Below are 23,183 nucleotides of genomic sequence, written 5' to 3' on the forward strand. Positions count from 1 at the left end.
GCTTCTATTTTCTTCTTCCCGAGCGGACGATCTAGGCTGCTCCCTAGACATCCGGGGATTCTCACGCCTCAGAGTATGATGCCGCTCGGGAGTCTGTCTTTGTCGCCTGTCGGATGATGGTGATCGACGGCCGCCACTCCGGGGAACGGGGTGGGCGATCAGAGGAAGGCTTCGGCAATCTCTCGTGTTGTGTGTATCCGTCCGGTGAAATGAGCAAAACATTGGGGTCCATACCTTCTTCTTTGGTTTGGGCCGCTCGACAAATGCTTCTTGAATGGCGTGGGATCTTGCCTGTTGTGGTGGGCGAGCTGCCTCAGCCCGCGGTCCTCTAGGTGGCTGATGAGAAGTATGAGGCTTCCATTCGGCAGGGACCTGCCGCTCGATTGGAGCTTCCTTTCTTCTGGCCGCTTGGGCCTCTTCTACATTAATATACTCATTGGCTCGGTGCAGCATGTGATCGTAGTCTCGGGGTGGCTTCCGAATGAGCGATCGGAAGAAGTCACCGTCCACGAGGCCTTGCGTGAACGCGTTCATCATTATTTTTGAGGTGGCCGTTGGAATATCCATGGTCACCCTGTTGAACCGCTGGATATAAGCTCGGAGTGATTCGCGGGCCTCTTGTTTGATGGCAAACAGACTGACACTAGTCTTCTGATAGCGCTGACTGCTGGCAAAGTGGTGGAGGAAGGCCGTGCGGAAGTCTTTGAAACTTACGATGGATCCGTCCGGCAGTCTCTGAAACCATCGTTGAGCCGATCCCGAGAGGGTGGTTAGAAAAACTCGACACTTCACTCCATCTGTGTATTGATGAAGGGTAGCCGTGTTATCGAACTTTCCCAAATGATCGTCCGGGTCAGTGGTTCCATTGTATTCACCGATCGCCGGGGGCACATAGTGCTTTGGCAGAGGGTCCCGGAAGATGGCTTCCAAAAACTGACGGTTGATCCGCTCGTGGGAGGTTTCCGTCCGGGGGGGGGGGGGCCTTGCCCTTTCTACTGTCCCGTATTGGCACTTCGTCTGATGAAGATCCTCGATCACGATTAACTGCTGCGGCTCCTGGAGGCGTGCGGAATAGGGCCCGGTGAAACGGAACCGTGGCCTGAGGTGCTTCCGCTCGGCCTCCTGACACTGATATCGCTTGCTGCTCAATCCGCTCGACTTGCGATTTCTGCCTTTGTTCCACAAGCTTCGCTGCTCTTGTCTCGATCAACGTGTCGAGTTCCTCTGTGGAGAGCATCACCGAGTGCTATCGTCCAGCTTCGTCCATTGCTTCCGATCGGATGCAGGAGCGTTCCCACAGACGGCGCCAATTTGATCCTGTCCAAATCGTTGAATCAACGGACGCTGGGCACGTGGCGCTCTCCTTGTTGCTGACGTAGATCTCCGACCGGTCGTACGACACTCCGACGAACCTGCAAAGAAGTCGAGCCGGGAAGGGGTTCCCGACGACGACCCTCCGACGCTCAAGTCAGGCAAGTGGACAGCAAAGAAGTGGCTCCGAATATCAGAGAATGCATACCTCCGGCAAATTGTGAGGCTCCTTATATAAAGCTGGGAAGGGGCTCACGCACACACACCGAGGCTAATACGTGTCCTCAGCCCATACCTCAGTATGGACTTGTCAGAAAAGCTTACCTGACACCATACTACTACAGTCCGAGCACGTCTTTGATGGGACAGTGGAACCCTCTGTCATAAGATCCTGCGTATGGCCTACTCGTCAAACATGCCCGCTGTCAGAAAATGTTCCCTTGTCCTTTTGTCTCTTCTTACCTCATGCCGAGCGTCCGGCCGGTCGGCAGTTCCATCACATCCGGCCGGTCGGTCCGCTCGGGAGAATCTAGTGGTGTGCTCCGTGGACTTAGCAGTATTGCTACTTTATGCCTTCGGCCGAGCGAGCCACCCGCTCGGCCATACGACCTTGTTCAATATGAGCGTCAGAACCCCGACTCCCGCTGGGGTGCCTTTGCTTTCAGTTAGACTCCGGTCGACCGGTTGGTCCAACCCCTTTTTGGTAGGTCGGAAGGCCCACCCTTCTCCGATAATCCTTTTAACCTTTTGACCTCCACGTGGCGTTGACTTCTCGGAAAGGGGGTCACATGTTCTTACCGTCGGATCAGTTTCCTTTTATAACCAACCATGAAGGGAATTTTTAAAAGAGAAATTTTTATTTTAAAATTTCTGGAAACAAATTAGGAAGTTTTAATTTTGTGTTTAAAACTTTCCTTGTTTGGAAGAGTTGTAGGGGCCGGCCATATTAATAAATAAAAGGAATTTTTAATTAAATTTTCCTTTCATTGACAAGGAAATAAGAAAGTTTTTATTAAAACTTTCCTTATTTGCCAAGACCAAGGAATATAAAAAAGAGGGAGAGGTGTCTCACCTCATAACAATCTATCTTGTTTGGTTCCTCTCTTCCTTGGTTGGTGGTCGGCCCCTCTCTTCCTCTCCATCTCCTATTCTTCTTCCTTGGCCGGCGGCATCTTCATCTCAAGGGTTTTGGTTGGTGGTCAGATTTTGTTAAAGGAAGAAGAAGAGATAGGAGGCTTTATTTCTAGCATCCCTTGGAGCTTAGTGGTGGTGGCTGAACCTCATCTTCTCTTGGAGTTCTTATGGTGGCCGAAACTTGCTTGGAGAAGAAGGAAGCTTGGGTGGTTCTCGTCTCGATAGATCGTAGCTCACACGACATCCGAGATAAGAAGAGGAATACGATAGAAGATCAAGAGGTTGTTGCTTACAAAGAAAGGTATAACTAGTAATTCTATTCCGCATCATACTAGTTTTTTTTGTATATATTTTGAAATACCAACCACAAGAGGCATATGATTCTAGGTTTCGAATTTGTGGTTTGAGTTTGTGTTCTTTTGTTTTTTTCGATCTTGTGATTCGATTGTTCCTTTTGGTTAAACCTAGGGTTACTATAAGGAAATTAAATATTAAATTTCATTGAAAGGCTTTGTCTAGAAAGTGATGGTTGCTCCTATATCCAAGAAGGCCCAGTGCCTCGCCATGTTTAACCTGAAAGCCAATCTCTGAAATTAATATTTAATTGAATTTGTAACATGCGTGGATTTGGATCAATAATGTTAAGTATCGTTTGTGATCCAAGTCTAAACCTCTAAGAACAGATAAGTTAAATTTGGAATCAATAATGTTAAGTTCTATTTGCGATTCCTAATTTAATTTCTAAAGAACACAATAGGTTGTTAGGAATGATTCAGGACTTGCACAAAATTTTTGTACAGGGGAACCGGTACGATATTCCAAGTATCAACCAACATGGTAAGATACTGAGAATATTATATAAGGCTAAATGCCTTTTTGTTCAGGCGGGCTTTGCTCGGCTGAGCACATATGAGCGCGGGAGCACTCACTTGGTCTACGGTCGGTCGGTCGGTAAGATACTAAGAATATTATATAAGGCTAAATACTTTTATGCTCGAGTGGGCTTTGCTCGGCCAAGCACGTATGAGAGCGGGGACACCACTCGGCCTGCGGTCGGCCGATGAGATACTAAGAATATTACAAGGTTGAATACCTTTATGCTCGGATGGGCTTTTCCTGGCTAAGCATGTATGAATGCATAGAGCTCGGGCGGGCTTTGCCCGTCCGAGCATATATGAGTACCTAGATATTCGCTCGGCCTACGATTGGCCAGCAATATATCCTTCCTATCTCTCTTAACCTTATCCCCTCCTTCATTCGCTCGGCCGATCTATCATAACCCGTATCATATGATGAGAGACTTCAGAATCTCAAATCCATAAAGAGGAAGATATACCTAATGTACTAGAAGACGACAACCTATATAAGAAGAAGTAGACATGACAAAGGGCTGTGAAGTAATGAATTGTTGAAACTGCTCAAACATATGTGGATCTAAAGAGAGGGCAACCACTACTTTACTAGAATAAGATAGTCCATTTAGCAACTATTGTGATTGATTACCAGATTTTCATAAGGTATTCTGATGTAGCAATGATGGTTGTTGAGGTCGTGATCGCTGATATTGTTGTTGTGGTGGTCATTTTTACTGCTGCAGTGGCTTACCTTTGTTAACAATAATGGACATTGAGACTTTTAATGTCCTTTTTCTTTGCAATAAGCACACTCATCAATAGAAACCTTCAAAGTTTATCTATTTTGATTATGCGGCATGGACTGCTATGGTGCTGCAAAAACAAATGGTGTAGATGGTGCAATAGTCCTCTTATCAACCTGAGACTTAAGAACCTCCTCAGCTATCAATTCATGTACTACTGAATCAACGGAAGGAACAGGACTATGATGCAAAATTGTTCCACACAACCCTTTAAAGTCATCACGAAGTGCCATCAAGAATTGGACCAGACGTTGTTCTTCTCTACGAGTGACATAAGTTGGGAATGCTCGTAATTCTGAGGATTCTATTTGCTAACTGGTCACATAGTTCTGACATAGTAGAATAAAAATCTTGGATGCTCATATCTTGCTGCCGAAGTGCACAGATATCTGCTTCGAATTGATATTATTTGGCAAAGTTAGACTGCATGTATAATCTTGTCAGATGATCCCAAACCTCTTTGGTTGTCTCATACTTGGCAATCTTCGCATTATTGGTCTCCCAAACATCGAACAACTTTGGATAATCATCAGTATTGATGTCTGTAGGTTGAACTCGCACACTTGAAACATATCCCCATATAGATTTTCCTCATAAATTTTTTTTCATAACATATCCCCAATACGAATAATTTTTTTCATCAAATCAGATACTGATCGATTGAAGCGAATCTTCTATGCGACCACTCATGATGATAGAATTTACAAATAATCGAACACCAAACAAAACCAAGTATTGCAAAAACAAAAGAAACTCAATCAAAACTGTACGGTTGGCCAAAAAAATTGTTCTTCAATCAAATTATCAAAAAAATATAGATATGAAAGCTCTGAAACCATATAAAAATTGACACCAAAGAAAAAGTAGTCATCTTGATTTGATGAATCCAAAAAGTGATTAAGAAATAAAGAGTATAAAATCTTATATAGTTAATTATTAAAAAAAAACCTAAACGTTAAATTGAAAAGGTAAATGACTAAATTTCCCTAAAGGATATAAACAAATAATTCTAATAAAATTAGATAATCTAATAATAATGATTGATATTGCGATAAAAATAAAATTTTATCGCTAAATTAGTGACAGATTATTAATTCGATCGCTAATTAGAGACGAAATTTTATTTTTGTCACTAATTCCGTCGTTGTTTGTGTGTGTGCTTTTTTTATTTTCTAATTAATCGCATAAACTTGGTCATGCCATATTAAGCTGCTTTGTATCTGTTCTACCAAGTCCCTGTGCAACTTAACACACACATTAAAAATACATACAAATCAAATTTAAATCCTTTGCCAAACACATCAAATAATACGAGTGGACACGACCATTTAAGGAATGCAACTAACATTAATTTTCCATTTTAGAACATCATCGAGTCCATTATTAACATGAAGCAAATGTTACTCATAAATGTACTGTGTAACAATGTCAAGAATAGCCATCACATTTTGCATTGCTAAACAAGATTTATTTTGACAATATTCTCAATGTAACTTCATAGATTGCAAATATGCATACATGATACTTTATTACAGATTGAAAGTAAAACTAGTTGTAACTTCATAGATTGATGAAATCAACAAATGCATAAATGAGTAGGTAATGCTATATTGGAATTTATCTCATAATGGACAAATTGATTTTCCACTCGAGTAGTGGATCATCCTACCATATAGTGTTGCAACTAGTACTAGTTGTCCATTATGAGATAAATTCCAATATAGCATTACCTACTCATTTATGCACTTGTTGATTTCATCAATAAACCTTTGCTCATGCTCCTTCATGACTACTTGTCCTTCCAAACGCACACCGTCCTTAGGCAAAGGCTGCTTTAGAAGGATGCCATAAGTGAAGGAAAAGTCATGTGTTTTAGGGGAAATAGAGTTGGGTATTCCCCATCCATAGTCTGTTTCATAAAACTCTATCCATCTCCAATCTGACAAAGTCAAATTATTGTAGCTAATTGAAATCTTATATGGATCTTCCTTGAAGTTGCCTGAAGCCCATTCCTTAAACTTTGTTGGTAAACTTTCTTTAGCATCTCTAATGAACCTCACCAATTCAGCAAGTGATGCCTTCATGATTTGCTCACCGGTTGCTGTGATAGATAAGAGATAGACACAATTTCCATAATAGCCGGGCTTTGGCAGTTGGAACAATACACGACGAATATCAGCAGCAAAGGCGAGGCACACATGATCTCCAATGGCACTGATTGCCCGTGTTCGACATTTCCATATAATTGCAGCCATGACCTCAAAGGTGGTGAATTGATTGGATGTCTCTTTTGCAATTTTTTCCTTCAATCTTTCGATGGTTTGAATCGAGAAATCATACATGGAATTCACAATGTCGAACTTGGCTGGGAGAAGTGAAAGTGATGACTTTGAGAGCATTGGAGATGCGGGAATCGTGTCTCTGTACCAGATTGGATCGATAGAGGGATGAGTTTGACCGCAAGCAATCTCGCCTATGGCTTTTAAGAATTGCCCAACGCCGATGCCATCAAACACCAAGTGATTGAATTTGAGTCCAACAACAAATCCACCACATTGGAAATGAGTTACCTATGCTTGCACAATTTAATTAATTTGCATTATTATTTGAATAATAATTTATGATTATAAAATGAAGTTTAAGAATTTTAAATTGCAGGAAAGTATTATTCATTTTTTTTTGCAATTGTTTTACTTTACAACCAACGGAGTGATTGATTTGGTATATTATTTATTTTTAAAATATCTTTAATTTAATTTAGTATATTATTTATTCGTTAAATCTATCATAATGTTCATATTCAAGTTAAATTTAGCAGTCACAGACTTCTTTTGCATCTACTATTAAAACACCGAAACCCTAAATCTATCAACGTTAAACACTGGCCCCTCCTTGAGATATCATTATATGTTTGACTACTAAAATTAAAGACCATCAAGATGATCATTAAAGAGTATTTTAGCCAACACAAATGATGTTTTTATGGTTAAGTAAGAGCATTAATGGTCTTCTATACATGCATCATGTGGTAAAAGGCGATTCACGGAGTTAAATCACGGATGACTACTAGCCATTAGTGTAAATGGCCAAGACATGGGGGAGGTTATGCTCGATCATGCCGAATTTTAACTCCAAGACCTCATATGATAATACCCCATGTCTTAACCATCACACCGTCCCGAAAAAACTTCTATACCTGCATCATGAAATAATTAATGGTGGTTTGATATTGATATTTTAACCAATAGAAGATGATGACTTGTTTGATTGTTTTTTTAGTGATTAAAATGATAATATAAGACTGTGCCCTTACTTTTTATTTGACAATTAAAAGATCATCAGATAGCTAGCAGCTATCTAAGTGTTTTGGTCATGATCTCAAGTAAAATGTCTCTAATTTATTATCCTTCTTTATAAGTTATTAGTTTTTAGAATAGTGACTAGTATATAAGGAAGGTATTTATCTCCACTTTATCAAGATTCGAACCCTGCATCTCATTATGACAACACTTTATGCGCTAGCACTAGACCCATCTGAGAGGATCACAAATTTATTTAACATGGTAAATATATTAGTTGTATAAATATACCCATACATATTAACAAACCTGCATCATCAGTATCATTTCTTGTTGGTTCAGATGAGGGGGACAACTCGGAAGCAGCTCCTCTGTCACCACGCTAAGGGGGATCGCCGCCCAGTCATTCAGGCTGCGATCAGCCACCGCCGCCTCCACAAACCAAACGCCCTCGCCATTGCAGGCCACCTCGACGCGGTCGTCGAAGGAGACAACGCGGCCTGCTACGGGGTAGTACGGGACAAGAGCCTTGGCCAATGCTTCCCGGATGACCTTCGCCGCCGATAATGACACCCCATGACGATGGTGCTCGAGGTTACTGTTTGGATACACGGAGATCATCTCCAGCATGAAGGCCAACCCCAGGGCGTGGTCGATGGAAGAGAGAGGAAGCGTGGCGCTAGGCGTTGGCTCGCATGGTGCTACGAGCTCCTCCGCCACCTTCGTCACCCAGGACGCCATGCTCATCTCCTAACTGCTCCTTCACTCTATATATAATTCTTTTTCTTATGAAAATCGCTATATAAAAAAAATAAGAATATACATATATGATATATTTAATATTTTGAGAAACATGTGATTAAAAAAAACCAATAACTATTTTAAAAACACAAGTTAACATGAAATTTTAAACCACGCACCTGCTTCTAGATATCATATATTATTATAATACTAAAATTTTGGTGAAGGAAATTGAAGTGTAATAGTTCATTTCTAAAGCTCATGTATTCGTTTAAAAATGAAACCCTATTTTCTTGCAGTGTTAGAGGTTAATAATGAGTCCGTGCTCCACGTAAAATTGTCGTGGTGCAGGGAGGTCCGTAATTCCATGGGACACCATGATTCATGAAGAACTTCATCGAAGTTCAATGGTGAATTTTGTCTTATTACAAGAACCTCGAGTATCGGATCGGAGCATTGGAGGTGAAGGTTTTGATCCTTGTTTTCCCAACCTCGAATCGCGCTAGAAGCTTTGGGAGCGTGTTGGCGACATTGCCACTAGATGATTTTAGTGACATTAGAAATGCTATGGAAAATTCGATCATCGATGATACTTAATTAGCTAGCCTTCGACAAGCTTCTTGAAGAAAATGGCTACACAAGTTGGGGAGAGCATATATAGACTTAATCAGGATTTGCAGTTTTGCACTAGCTCATTCCTGAGGTGCCAAATCTTGAAACACCGCATTATTATCGCTAAAGTATTAACCAAGTTTTGCATGAGTTTAATTTCCTATTCCAAGCCAGCTTTGTGCTCGGAATTGACCTCAAGACTTATTAGAATAAGCATCCATTTAGATATCAACTACCCCAACCCGTGGGGACTTGCAAGTGATATAGAAAAGGTGTATAGTAGACTTAATTGACATTAATTTACTTTAGAGACACTCCAAATGGTAGGTTCCCATCAACATCCATGAACTAATAAGCTGAGCCAAGTTTAATTTTATGTTATTCAATTATTTTTAATAACGTAAGCTAAATTGTCTTTAAAATAGATCAAGTCTTTGAAATGGTTATTTAATTTTAACTTATTTTATTTTTTATAAACTTGAGGTTTGTTAAGTTTGATTTGAAGTTGATTAGTTTAGATGTTATTGAGGTCTCAATTTACATTTTTTTTTTAATAATTTTGAAACTTTTATTTTTTCAAATTGAATTTTAAAACATTGTGATACATCAAAATCAAACTAAAGGATTCATCAATCGGATCTAATTATCATTAATCGGAAGGCTATATTGCATATCAAAACAATGACATATGAAGGGCGGACTTGAATCCAACACTATAACCATTGTTCCTTGTCACCGTATGAATTCTTGCAAGCATAGTGGAATAATCTTTTTCAAGGAATACCAACAACTAAAGTTCTCAGTAACGAAAAGAGGAGAGGGAGAAGAAGAGTGAACAAAATTAAGAAGATAATGCGCAAAATTTTTGACTTCCACCTTTTTTATATGATGCAGAAAAAGATAACGATTATTCTATCGGGTGACGAGAAGGAGGGAATAGAGAAGAAGCCAAGAAAAAATTGAAGAAATAAGGAGAATAATTATAGTTTGCAAAAAAGAAAACTTTATTACTAATTGAGGGATGAATCCTCATACAACTAGATAGGAGTTTCTATATATTCTAGACCCTAAAACAAGAAAGGAAAGAAATCCCAATATATAGACCTCAATTACAATCTTATAGAAAAAGAAAAGATAACTTTCTAAAAAAGAAATATCTTGGTAGAAATTAAAATTAATAAAATAAAATATTGTTTTAAACTAATTATGACCAATAACTACGAGGAATATCAAAAATACCATAAAAATAAAAATTACTAACAATAGTCACTACAAGAAAAAAGATAAAAGACAACACCTTTTATACGTTATTTATGTGGCTGGAAAAGCGTTGTTAAAAGCACTGTTGTTAAAAGTGTGCTAAAAACAATGCTTAAAAAGTGTTGTTATTTTTTGCAAAAACAACGCTTTTACAACTTTTAAAAAACATTGTCGTTTTTCTCAAAGACAACGCTTAAAAAGTGTTGTTATTTTTGAAAAGACAACACTTTTGTAACACTTTAAAAACATTGTCGGTAGCCCTCAGGGCGTAGCGCAAATGGTGGGCATATGACATCTCTGGCGTAATGGCCAGGAGTCGATTCTCAGGAACTGACGACCTGAGGTTTACCCCATCACGCGCCTATGGCCTGTGTACCTGCATGAACCCCCTCCATATCCATGGGGCCGGCACTAGGGGGTCGCTAAGGTAGCATATCTACCTTTTTTAAAAACATTATCGGTTTTGCAAAGACAACACTTAAAAAATATTATATTTTTTTTGTAAAAAATAATGCTTTTGCAATGCTTAAAAAGTATTATCTTTTTTAGCAAACACAACATTTTTTAAATTGATAGAGAAGCTTTGTCTTTTTTAAAATAATTTTTTTTAACAACAGATATAGAAGATATCCATAAACTTTACAAACAATATCCACAAAGAGAAAATAAATACCCACAATTTTTTAAAAAATTCAACTATTTAGCAAAAGATACAATTTCATATAATCTAAACAAAAAATATGTCCACATAATCCACAAATTAACTTTGTATCCATATCTGTTTAGTTTATACAAAAACAAAACCCTTAGATTGTATGAAGGGAAATAAATTCACAGAAGTACCTAATAGCAAGATCATTATCCACTAAATTTTGCAAAATATCCTCCACTGGTTGACTTATGATACCTTTCTTTGGGCCTAACTTCTCAAGCTCTTTAACACTGCATCAAAACAAAAATTTGTATAAGTAGACAAAGAAATGTTAAAAGTTATTGCAACAACCTTTGAGATCCTGAATAGAGAACATGATCTATATCTATAAAAATTCACTAATTTAAAATAGCAAGAAAGCAGATGAATATGCACAAACAAGACAAACAAATCATTCAGTGCAAGAAAGCAAGTAAGCAGGTTAGAAATTAGATTCTACGCATATCATTCACTAATTTAAAAAGCAAGAAAGCATATTTTGTGCATATCATTCTAAACTGACTTATGCTCCTATGCTTCATTAGTGACCCGTGTTTGATAAGGCTATATAAACAAGGCAAACAAATCAAAAATCCAAAAAACAGACACACGTACAAATTAGAAATAAAAAATCTGCACACGTAGTTGTTGAAATTCAATCAAAAACTACCATTCGACTAGTTGGAAGAGGGACATGCGGAAGTATTTACAAACGGCGATAATGAAAGAATGGATGGGGAGACAAAATGGTCTCTGAACAGACAGATGGTGTTGGTCGGGGGATTTTTGGGCCAATCGGATGGAGAGGGTAGAACGATCTCGTACTCGGGAGGGAGTTCAAAAGTATTTCTCAGAACCTCGGCGTCGCCCGCATCAAACCGAGACTCCATAGTAGTGTACCAGAGTCTGGGAACGACGGTCGACGGTTGCGAAGAGCTTGCCATTGCAATAGAAAGCAAAAATAGCGGAAGATATGAGACCAAAAGAGCGAAAAGACTATCGGAAGGTCACCAATAATAAGGAGGGAAGGAAGCTTACAAGATGAGGATCGTCGGAGCATGAAAGGAGAAATGGTCGAAGAAGACACGCAGAAGGACCCCGGAGGAAGAGAACGAAGGATTGCAAGAGGACAACACGCACCAGATCGCAGGAGAGCACAAGGCGCATGAGCATGAAGGTCGGGAACGCGGTAGCAAAAGTGTGGAGAAGGCGGTGGGGCAACGAGCTCATATACCCCGGGCTCGGCCGACCGGAGCCGTCCAATCCAGGTCATGAAAACTTAGGTGAAGATCCAACCATTGAATTTAAACCACCAAACATCGCCATCAATACTTGTCGCGTAAGGCGTGCGGTGGCTGCAGGCGTGGCACGTGGTGTGCTACCACGGGTCGGCAATAAAAGCCGACATGAGAACCTGTTCTGCCTTGATGAAAAAGGATTTACACGTTTCCCGAGAAATTGAGGTGACATCAGGCCAATCTGCGTTCGTCCAGGACAGACGGAGGACAAAGTATTCAAGTATAGGCCTTTGCTTGTCCGATCGGATCAAAGGAACACGCTTATGACCGAGCGACCATCTTCAAAAGGTCGTACGGAAAGGAAGGCCGATCGGGATGGAATCTGCTCACGCAATAGTCCAGTCAGTTGGACCACGACCTCCTTCGACTATACTTGAAGGGGAGACATATGATGCAATAATAAGGGGGTCAAAGTCACCTTAGATTTGCACCCCCTGGACACCTTGGGAAAAGTCTTCGCCATAATGGAGGTCAAAGTCAAGACGATCAACGCCCCTATCATAGGTCGGGCGGCGAATGGTTTGCCCGACAAAGATATGAAAGGTCCGATCCGACATAATCACTAGCTCAGCCACCAGCTGAGCTAAGACGCTCAAGACAGGAATGAACGCCAAGTGTCTGCAGAAGCATGTCGAGCGGCTACCCTGCTTGGGTTTACATCAATGACCAGATCAACAAAGTAGAGTCATGGTCGAGCGAATCATACGCGGACAACGCTACTACAGCCGAGCGGCTATCCCATTCGGTCTAGACACATGCAGCAATGAGATAGTGGAAATATCGACCGAGCGGCTATCTCGCTCGGCCAAGTAGTAGATTCATCAGCCAGACAACGAAGACTCCAGTCGAACGACTACTCTGCTCGGCCCGGCAACGAACGACATGGGGACAGGGAACTCCCAGCCGAGTGGTCATCCCGTTCGGCTGAGCAGCTGACACCAAAGGGATACCCTTCAATACCTTTTTGGGAGTTAGTGCCTCCGACGGGGCGGTATGATCAGGCAGAAGATCGTACATCGGAAGATATATGCTTAGCTCGTTAAGGTACTGATTATCCCCTAGGGATAAAATATCAATATAATATTAAATCTGGTATTGAGGAAAAATGTGACATTTTGTAAAGAAAATTGATGAAAGCAAAGGAAAGGAATTGACGATGGAAAAAACATTGGTGGCCTTAATGAAAAAGAAAAAAAAAATATAAGGGAGAAAGAAAAGAAGAAGCTGCACGATGAAGAAAGAGAGATGAAAAAGAAAATAAAAAGAATATAAAAAAGAGAATCGTGGACTTACCTTCTATCACAACTGACCTCCAAGGTTTCGACTGTTGGATATATGTGAATGGAGATGAGGTGAAAGAAGGAAGAAGCTTAATGTGAATAGGACTTTAGTTTCATATTGGGAGTTTTAAGGTATTTTTGTTGATTTATATTGATTCATATACTTTGTTTGATGCGAACAAATGCATGGGGAGATGCTCTCTCTCATGCGTGGTGTTCATGGGGTGCAAATCTAGAGCCTGGATTATACTGAACCAAATTGACTCGTGTGCGAGCACGACTTGCGCGCGTCAAATGCCAGACTGGTTAGGGTAAAATTTGTCCAAGTAGAACAACTAACATTTTATCACGTAAACTTTTTTGCTTCTTGTGTAACATATGCATTAAAGAAAGATTAATACAGCCGAGTGAAACGTTGTCGTTTCACAACTGGCGAATAATGATCATTAAACGATCATTAATGTTGCCCATTAGTTTGAGCTCTTATATAAGGAGGTTGCGACCACAGGCAAAAGGTTACACACTAAAAAAGTTGAAGCTCTCCACTTATGTTCACCTTCTCCTCTGTCTTGCATCTCTTGCTTGGCGAAGTGTCCGTGATAGCAGTCAGGTACCTCTCAGTTCTCCCTGACCATCAATGCTTGGTGGGAATCACAGTTCACCGTTGTATTATGAGAAACAGACGACTCGAGAAAGCTTCGAAGCATAGTCGGAGGTGGGGCGAATATGTTTCAAGGAAACTGCGTATCGCATGCCTCGATTCATACATTCGGCCGCTCGCATCGCTTGGTCGGCCTCAACGCTCGCCTGACCTCATCGCCCGCCTGACCTCATAGCCCGTTCGGTCGCTTGCATCGCTAGCCTGGTTGTAGCGCCCGCATGGCCTTAGCGCCCAACTGGCCTCTCGCTCGGCCTATTTGCTTGCCCGATTAGCCACTCGCTCAGCTTGTTTGCTTGCCTGACCGACCTCTCGCTTGGCCTGTTTGCTCACCCGACATGCCACTAGCTCAGCCTATGTGCTTACCCAACCGGCCACTCATTCGGTCGCTCGGTCTTTTTGCTCGCCTGACCAGGCACTTGCTCGACACACTCACCTGACCGATCGCCCTCACTGCCCGGTCGACTGCTCTGTCCGGTCGAACTTGCTTGGCCTTACTATTCGGTTGGCCTCTCTACTGTGCAACTCGAACGCGGGGTTGATCACTCACCCGCTTGGTCTAACTACTCGCTCGACCTGTCTACCCGATCGGCCAATCTACTACTTGCCCGCCCGACTCTTCAGTCCACTCGAACTTTGCTGCTCGGACTCGGAGCTCGGTCTGCACCTAGCAATTAGCAGAAATCAGCCCCTGCTGATAACTTGAGATTATCTGCTCAGGTCATCTCTACAGATAAGTTGAATTTAATTCAGTGTAATTTAAATTCAGCTAATACTCCATAAATCTCCGGCAGTATATTGTTTGTCTAACATCGAGCTCATGGTTGGCCAACTGCTAGCAGTGGAGTTAGTCGCTTATCTTTGCGACGTGCCAGTAGAGGAATGCCTCCCAACTGGTCATCTTCCACACTCGCTCAATCTTCGACGGAATGCCTCCCGATTGGAGATCGTGAGCGCTCACCCCCTGTGAGGTCACTAGCCCCCACAAGGGCCACTGACCCAGTAAACACTCACTTTCACGAGGGTTGTCGACCTCGCAAGCGACCTTTGAGGTCGTTGACCCTACTGGCAACCTCACGACTTTCGAGATCGCTCGCCTTAGCTTGTGGTGATATCAGAGGGCGAATGACTTCAAAGGTTGCTCGTGCTTGTTGGGCTGCCTCCTCCTTGATGTGTGCGGCACCCTCACGGGGACACCGACAAGAAGAGGACGTCTTATGGGCTGTCAATCACGGTTGGATGATGTCAGTTGTGATTGCTAATAATAATAATAATGGTAGTAAAAGGTGGAATCCGCTATCTAGTGACCTCGCATGGTCAACCCCATGACCATCCGTGAGGAATTAAATCAGAAAGTTGTAGTTGACCAGTGCGATGTAGAGTTTTTTTTCCTTAACTTTGTAAAGATTCAAACACTTATCCTATGATAGTAACTTTGCTCCATACTAACCAACTCAATTTTACCCCGAATAATAATAATAATAATAATAATAATAATAATAATAATAATAATAATAATGCAGGGAATTGTTTTCCACCGATTTGAGGTGAGATTGGATGAATTTATAAATCTGTGTATGCATTAGATAAATAATAAAAAGAAAAATAATTCTTTTTATTTTTTCTAAGTGAATAAAAGAATGGAATATAATTCATTTTTTAATGCAGTAAACAGATCCTTCGAATTTTCAAAACTCCGCTCATGATGATCGGTCATGGCCGGTCCCAAGCCCGGATAAAGGAGGAGGGTTGCGTTAGGTTGCCAGCCAGCGTCAAACTATGGTAAATATTTCATGAATGAATCCATTAAACTATTGTGCTAATGCTAGGTTGTTCCCCGGAAGGAACGCGTTGCAGGGTCCGACTGTAACGTCTCGGCAAGGACCGCTACATCTCCAGAACTCGGGTGTAGTGATAAATATGCAAGAGTTCGTGTTACAGGGTCCGACTGTAACGTCTCAGCAAGGACCGCTACATCTCCATGAGAACTTGGGTGTAGTGTTAAATAGGCAAGAGTTCTCACACCATAGGTTAGATAAGAACAGATATGATAGGAAAACTAATAATCTGATATTTGGAACATGGAACATAGGAACTCTCACTGGTAAATCAATGGAGGTAGTAGATATGATGATTAGGAGAAAAATTAATATTTTGTGTGTACAAGAGACAAAATGGACATGTGAGAAGGCAAAGATGATAGAGAACTCGGATTTTAAGTTATGGTACACTGGAAAGAGTAGAACAAGAAATGAAGTGGGTATTATTGTAGATAGTTTGTTAAAGGATGAAGTTGTAGGAGTAGTTAGAAAAGAGGATAGAATTATAGCCCTTAAGATAATAGTGGCGAAAGAAACTATGAACATAATTAGCGTATATGCACCACAAGTAGGATTAGATGAAGCTACCAAATTAAGGTTTTGGGAGGACTTAGATGAAATATTACAAAATATTTCACCAAATGAAAGGATTTTAATAGGAGGTGATCTAAATGGGCATGTCGGAGTGAAAAATGAGGAATATAAGAGAGTACATGAGAGCTATGGGTTTGGAACGAGGAATGAGGAAGGGAAAACTATATTAGATTTTGCGATAGCATATGACCTTATATTAACTAATACGTTTTTTAAGAAAAGAGAAGAACACTTAGTCACATTCAAAAGTGGGAATAATAAATCGCAAATTGACTTTCTTATGGTTAGGAAGAAGGATAGAAAAATTTGTAAAGATTGCAAAGTCATCCCTGGAGAAAGCTTAACTACCCAGCATAGGGTAGTAGTGTTGGATATACGCCTTAAACATAGTATCAATAGAAAGAAAATATATACAATTCCTAGAATTAAGTGGTGGAAGTTAAAGGATGGGAAGCAACATATATTTAAGGAGAAGATAGAAGTACAAGCATTAGGTGAAATATATGATGACTCTAATACAACATGGGATAAGATGGTATCAAAGTTAAAAATAGTAGCTAAGAGTGTCCTCGGTGAGTCAAAGGGGTATGCACTGCTAAGTAAAGAATCTTGGTGGTGGAATGTGAAAGTACAAGAGAAAGTGAAGGAAAAACGAATAGCTTATAAGGAATTATATATTTGTAAGAATGAAGAAAACTTAAAAAAATATACAATAGCTAAGAAAGAAGCTAAGAAAGTGGTGAGTGAAGCAAAAAAAGAAACTTTTGAACGGTTATATAAAAAATTGGATACAAAAGAAGGGGAAAGAGACATTTATAGAATAGCTAAAGTGAGAGAAAGAAAAACAAGAGATCTTAGTCAAATAAAATGTATTAAAGATGAATGTAATAGGGTATTAGTAAGCGATGGAGAAATAAAAGAGTGGTGGAAGAGGTATTTTCATCAACTTTTTAATGAAGGTTTAGGAGACCAACTTAACTTGGGTAATTTAATTAGGTCAAATGAGCATAAAAATTTTAATTTTTATCATAGAATTCAAACTTCAGAAGTAAAACAAACTTTAAATGAGATGCACAATGGAAAAGCCGTTGGACCAGATGATATTCCGATAGAGGTGTGGAAGTGCTTAGGGAAACAAGGTATTGAATGACTTACAAAATTATTTAACATGATATTCAAAACGAAAAAAATGTCTGATCAATGGAGGATAAGTACTCTAGTTCCTTTATATAAGAATAAGGGAGACGTACAAAATTGTGCAAACTATAGGGGTATTAAACTAATGAGTCATACTATGAAACTTTGGGAAAAAGTAATAGAAAAAAGATTAAGGAAGGAGACCACAGTGACAGAAAATCAATTTGGGTTTATGCCTGGAAGGTCGACAATAGAAGCTATACATCTTCTTAGACAATTAATTGAAAAATATCGGGAGCAAAAACAAGATCTACACATGGTATTCATTGACTTAGAAAAAGCGTATGATAGAGTCCCAAGAGAAATTATATGGCGAATTTTAGAAAAGAGAGGTGTTAGCGTAACATATATTGAACTAATTAAGGATATGTACGAGGATGTAACGACCAGAGTAAAGACTTCAGGCGGAGTAACTGAAGCATTTCCAATAAAGATAGGGTTACATCAAGGATCAGCTCTAAGTCCCTATCTTTTTACACTAATTATGGATGAACTCACTGCGCACATTCAAGACACAGTACCGTGGTGCATGTTGTTTGCAGATGATATTATTTTGGTAGATGAGACACGTGAAGGAGTAAATGCTAAGCTAGAATCTTGGAGGGAAACACTAGAAGGGAAAGATTTTAAGCTTAGTAGATTAAAAACAGAATATATGGAATTTAAGTTTAGCAATATTAGAAGTAATGAAACAATTGTTAAGATAAGAGAGGACGAGTTGCCTGGAACCGAGCGATTTAAATATTTAGGATCATTTTTACAAAATGATGGAGGGATTGAGAGAGATGTCTTACATAGAATACAAGCAGGATGGGTGAAATGGAGGGGAGCGTCGAGTGTTTTATGTGACCGTAAAATACCTCTTAAACTTAAAGGTAAGTTCTATAAAATTGCAGTTAGACCTGCTATGTTATATGGAGCTGAATGTTGGGCTATGACTCGAGCACACGAACAGAAGATGAGAGTTGCAGAGATGAGGATGTTAAGGTGGATGTGTGAACATACAAAGATGGACAAAATAAGAAATGAGAGCATTAGAGAGAAAGTCGGAGTTGCATCTATTGAGGGAAAACTCCGAGAGACACGTTTAAGATGATACGGACATGTACTTAGACGACCAATAAATGCTCCAGTTAGGCGTTGTGAAACTATGATAAATATGCATATCAAACGAGGAAGAGGAAGACCAAAAAAGACTTGGTTAGCAACAATAAAACAAGATAAAATATATTTAAATATAGATGATGATATAATAGGAGATAGAGCTCAATGGCGTAAAAGGATTCATACAGTCGACCCCACCTAATGGGAAAAGATTTGGTTGTTATTGTTGTTGTTGTATTTTTATTTGTTCATCATGTTCATTATCGTAATTCAAACAAAGAATTTTGTTACTTTAAAATTAATACTGAAATTTTACACATTATTATTTTAAACCCTCCTCTTGGGAGAAGGAGCTCTCCTCCACACCCTTCAGACTTGGCACCGCCAAACCCACTCAATCGCGCACTGATTCGCACCCTTTCTTCCATCTTTGCTCTTATGGCGCTCCACCTCCACGGCCTCATCCTCCGCTCCTTCTTCCCCTCCTCGCATCGCCAAGCCGCCTCCACTGCCGGAGCGCCCTTCTTCCTTCCTCATCCGACCTTTCCGCCGTGCACTCCCCGTCTTCCTCTCCGTTTCAAGCCCCGTAGGAATTACCCGTCCGTCACCGGGAGGCTCAACTCGTGCTCTCCGCCGGCGGCCTCCGCAGCAGTCTCACAAACAGCAGAACCCGTAAAACTCACACATTTGGAGGTTCTCTCTCTCTCTCTCCCCCACAGATTTGTTATATCCCTAGATTTACCAATCGGGATGCCGTTCCGTCGTTTTAATTTAGAGTAACAGTTGGCTGTGGGATGTCGACGGAGTCAGGATGTTGGTAGATCCGATCCTGGTGGGGAACTTGGACTTCGGCGTGCCTTGGCTCTACGATGGAGCTAAGAGATTTTTGAAGAACTTCAATGTGAAGATGATTTCTTCTGTTTGTGTATGTAACTGGGTGTTCATGAATCTGACTTTGTTCATTCGATAAGACAGCTGCAGGATCTTCCTGAGCTCGATTGCTTGCTGATCACGCAGAGCCTTGACGACCATTGCCATGTCAAGACCCTGACTCCTCTCTCGAAAATGCTTCCCGAGTTGCCTGTCATCGCCACCCCTAATGCTGAGGCGATTTTGACCACTCTGTTTAAAAATGTAAGCACCGACACTTTTCTTGGGCAAATGTTTTTGGTCGACTTAGTCCAGTAATTGGTGAAGTAGAAATTACATATGGTGAATTAATCTTATGGTTATTGATCATAATTATGAATTAATCTTACGGTTATTGATCATAATTATGTAAAGTGGCATTAAATTGGGGTGATACACCATTACTCAACTTGTAGTTAATCTTATGGTTATTGACTACAATTAAACAAAGTGGAAGTAAATTGGGGCGAGACACTATTACTCAGCTTTTAGTTATAGGTGTTAAAGGAATGTAAGTGAGAAGCCCATTTCTTTCGGTGAGGCTTCTTGAGCATGCTAAAAGGCCTCCCACCAAAGTTCCTTAGAATTTTAAGAGGATTGGGTTTTGTTGGACTTCAACATGATAGTGGTGCCAAATCTAATCTCTAGTGATGTTGGGAGTAAAGGAGTGTTAAAGGAGCAATAGGAAGTACGAAGCTACTTCCTTTAGTTTTGCATTCTTAAGTGAGGTTTCCCTGCTATGTGCCTTGATTGGACTTCCTCTTGGGCTTAAACATCAAGATGGTGTCTGTTTAGCACTTTGAAGTGCCACTAGGATGAACAAAACTCACGAAGAAATCGAATTTGATAAACTGAAATATGAGATGTCATGAGAGGTTAGGGCCTCTTTGAAGGCCTCAAACATGATCAATCCTCCTTAAAATGTGGGAATAATAACCTATTTCTAAAATAACATACTGAGGTATGATATCATATTTTCACTGAATGTTGGAAAGTTGTTCATAAAATTTGTGGAGATATTGGATGAAACTAACTTGTCTGCTCTACTTAATCCAATTTTTCCTTTTTTTGATGTTATTATTCAGCACAAAATGTCAGATAAGTATCATGCATGCTTTTAATTGTTTATCTTAATTATAATCATCATCCAAGAGAATGTCTTTTGAATTTTAGTTTATTTAATTTTTCATTTTCTTTGTGTCTAACAATTGAAATCTTGCTTTTATTTCTCATGGCATGGGACTAATCTATCTCTCTGTCACCGTGTTCATGGTTGAACATACGTCTTGTGATCGCATGAAAATGAACTAATTATTTTATGCTCTGGTATAAGCCCTAGTTTATCATTTCTGCAGATTCTTTCATTGCTGAATACATTCCATGTTGAATTCTTTGTAGGTTACCTATTTAGAACCGGGTCAAAGCATTGATTTGGAGGGAAAAAATGGAAGTAAAGTTAAAGTCTCTGCAACTGAAGGTCCAATTTTGGGGCCTCCTTGGCAGAGGCCAGAAAATGGGTTAGTAAGTTAACACAACGGGAATTTTAGCTCGTTTTGCAGTTCGCCTAGTAGAGATTTCATATTTATTCGAGTAATTTCGTTTTCCGGTAATCTAAGGACAGGTATATAGTTGAATCTGGACAAAGCCATTTGACTCTCTACTATGAGCCACACTGTGTATACAACAGTTCCTTTCTACAAAATTACCAGGCTGATGTTGTCATAACTCCAGTCATTAGGCAACTGCTTCCTGGTTTCACTTTAGTCTCTGGACAAGAAGATGCTGTGCTTCTCGCAAAGTTGTTGAAAGCCAAGTAATGACTGACTTTATCAGTTCCCTTGGTGTCTTATACTTACTGTCTTGACTAAATGAAATTTATGGATGATGATTCTTTTAGATACATTGTTACAATGAAAAACGGTGACCTCGACGCCAAAGGACTTCTTTCATGGATTCTTTATGCGGAGGGCACAACAGAATCATTCCAGGTAAGTAAGCTTTGCAAGTCGAAAGATGATGAAATGCTGTGCTACCAAATGTTTGTACCTTTATGAGCACAGCTTATGAAGAGTTGACCGCAAAGTGTAATTTAAGAGAAGAGACGAAGTCTGAACACGTAGATTATAAAAAAAAAAAGAAGTAAATTCACATGTTTTGCAACTTTTCAATGCTTAATCAGTAGATTCCAAGTAATCTAGCGCTGAAACATCAATCATGTGGGTTAAACTTTTAGCACTAGGTAATGGCTTCTCTAATGAGCAGTTTTGTCCTTTGAAAAAGACATTGTTTTAGTTGTGGAACTAGTTTTTCCTAATAATTAGTTATTTTTCAATAAATTTGTTAAACTGAAGATTATTCAACAAAATGTAACTTCTATATTCACAGTCATGTTATTGATGAACTCTGAGCTATTTATTTATCTAGTTTCGAAATTCAGCTTAGCCTGCTAGAGACTTTTTATTCCTGCAGGAATTGCTGTTGAAGGAATTGCCAAACGTCCAGGTGTTGGAGCCTACGCCTGGTGTGCCATTGGAGATACCTGTGGTTTCTGCTGTCTCACAGTGAAGCTCCTAAATATACAAAACTGTTTTTCTTTTTTTACCAATTATATATAACACAGTCCAATCACAAGTATGCGTGTGTATATTCTTGCTTTCTTCTTCAGTTTCAGTTCAAGTATTAGAGGAATGATTTCGCAGTCGTATGCAAACAGCAACACGAGAGGAGAAAGTTCCGAACGCTTTCAGTATTCGAAGATTTTGAGATTTTTATTCGATTATTGAACACATAGAATTTACAGAAGCAAGACCTAAATGAGAAGTAGACAGCACATGCAACATGAAGAAACTCAATCAACAGAGAGGATCGAGGAGTAATTCACCAGAAACAGGGGCGGGAGAGACTCGATCCCTCATTACAAACTCAGCCGGAGATCTCAATGGACTTCACTTCCGGCTTCTTCACCTCCTCCTTGGGGATCGTCACCGTCAAAACACCATTCTCCATGCCCGCCTTAACCTGGTCCACTTTGGCGTTCTCCGGCAGCCGGAACCGGCGCAGGAACTTGCCGCTGCTGCGCTCCACGCGGTGCCACTTGTCGTTCTTTTCCTCTCGTTCCTTGGCGCGCTCGCCGCTGATCTGGAGGACCCGCCCTTCCTCCACCTCCACCTTCACCTCCTCCTTCTTGACGCCGGGGAGATCGACCTCAAACACGTGCGCCTCCTGCGTCTCCTTCCAGTCGATGCGGGTGTTGGCGAAGGCGGAGGCGTCACTGGCGACGCCGGGCCGAGGGTCGGCGAGGGCACCGAAGAAATCGAAGGGGAAGCCGTCGAAGGGATCGAAGAAGTCGAGGGAGAAGGGATCGAAGATGTTGCTGCGCCTCACGATCGACATTGTCGGTGGCTCTCAATCAGGCGTTCTCGAACGTTTGTCGAAGGCTTCGCTATAACAATGGCTAAACAATTCGACCTGGGTGCTGATTTATAGAAACGGGATAGAAAGATCTGGAAGCAACTATAGCCGTCTCGTTTAACTCGCTAGAAGTGTCTAGTGTTTGCCTCCCCTTCGCCAGCCATCCGAAACAAAAAAGATCTCAAATTGTTTTTTTTAAACAAAAAT

At 40.4% G+C, this 23,183-nt stretch overlaps 3 protein-coding genes across 4 annotated transcripts; 1 reads left to right on the forward strand and 2 right to left on the reverse strand.

Moving 5' to 3' along the window:
• Positions 1 to 5,583: 5,583 nt before the first annotated feature.
• LOC121977809 (acyl transferase 4-like) lies at positions 5,584 to 8,176 on the reverse strand. Its single transcript, XM_042530230.1, has 2 exons — positions 7,711 to 8,176; positions 5,584 to 6,672 (listed from the first exon to the last, which is right to left on the reverse strand). The coding sequence occupies exons 1-2, from the start codon at positions 8,146 to 8,148 to the stop codon at positions 5,833 to 5,835; spliced, it is 1,278 nt and encodes a 425-aa protein (XP_042386164.1). The 5' UTR covers positions 8,149 to 8,176; the 3' UTR covers positions 5,584 to 5,832.
• A 10,828-nt stretch (positions 8,177 to 19,004) lies between these two features.
• On the forward strand, positions 19,005 to 22,314 carry LOC121975950. 2 transcript variants are annotated; one of them, XM_042527892.1, is made up of 7 exons: positions 19,005 to 19,349; positions 19,432 to 19,581; positions 19,674 to 19,790; positions 20,964 to 21,082; positions 21,187 to 21,378; positions 21,463 to 21,553; positions 22,035 to 22,314. In XM_042527892.1, exons 1-7 carry the CDS (start codon positions 19,095 to 19,097, stop codon positions 22,128 to 22,130), a joined length of 1,020 nt encoding a protein of 339 aa, XP_042383826.1. In that variant the 5' UTR covers positions 19,005 to 19,094; the 3' UTR covers positions 22,131 to 22,314. The 2 variants fall into 2 exon arrangements, with proteins under 2 accessions (XP_042383826.1, XP_042383825.1); XM_042527891.1 differs by having other exon boundaries at positions 19,432 to 19,557; positions 19,632 to 19,790.
• LOC121975951 (16.9 kDa class I heat shock protein 2-like) lies at positions 22,313 to 23,058 on the reverse strand. Its single transcript, XM_042527893.1, has one exon. It carries the CDS (start codon positions 22,956 to 22,958, stop codon positions 22,488 to 22,490), a length of 471 nt encoding a protein of 156 aa, XP_042383827.1. The 5' UTR covers positions 22,959 to 23,058; the 3' UTR covers positions 22,313 to 22,487.
• Between the last annotated feature and the right edge of the window lie 125 nt (positions 23,059 to 23,183).

Source organism: Zingiber officinale, chromosome 4B, assembly GCF_018446385.1.
Source record: "Zingiber officinale cultivar Zhangliang chromosome 4B, Zo_v1.1, whole genome shotgun sequence".
Classification (NCBI taxonomy): Eukaryota; Viridiplantae; Streptophyta; class Magnoliopsida; order Zingiberales; family Zingiberaceae; genus Zingiber; species Zingiber officinale.

Excerpts from the sequence above, each read along its gene's own strand:
- LOC121977809 (XM_042530230.1), bottom strand. The coding sequence starts at position 8,148 with ATGAGCATGGCGTCCTGGGTGACGAAGGTGGCGGAGGAGCTCGTAGCA. Across the intron at positions 6,673-7,710 it reads AAATGATACTGATGATGCAG|GTAACTCATTTCCAATGTGG; the intron begins GTTTGTTAATAT and ends GTGCAAGCATAG.
- LOC121975950 (XM_042527891.1), top strand. The coding sequence starts at position 19,095 with ATGGCGCTCCACCTCCACGGCCTCATCCTCCGCTCCTTCTTCCCCTCC. Across the intron at positions 21,379-21,462 it reads GCAAAGTTGTTGAAAGCCAA|ATACATTGTTACAATGAAAA; the intron begins GTAATGACTGAC and ends TGATTCTTTTAG. Across the intron at positions 21,554-22,034 it reads GCACAACAGAATCATTCCAG|GAATTGCTGTTGAAGGAATT; the intron begins GTAAGTAAGCTT and ends TTATTCCTGCAG.
- LOC121975951 (XM_042527893.1), bottom strand. The coding sequence starts at position 22,958 with ATGTCGATCGTGAGGCGCAGCAACATCTTCGATCCCTTCTCCCTCGAC.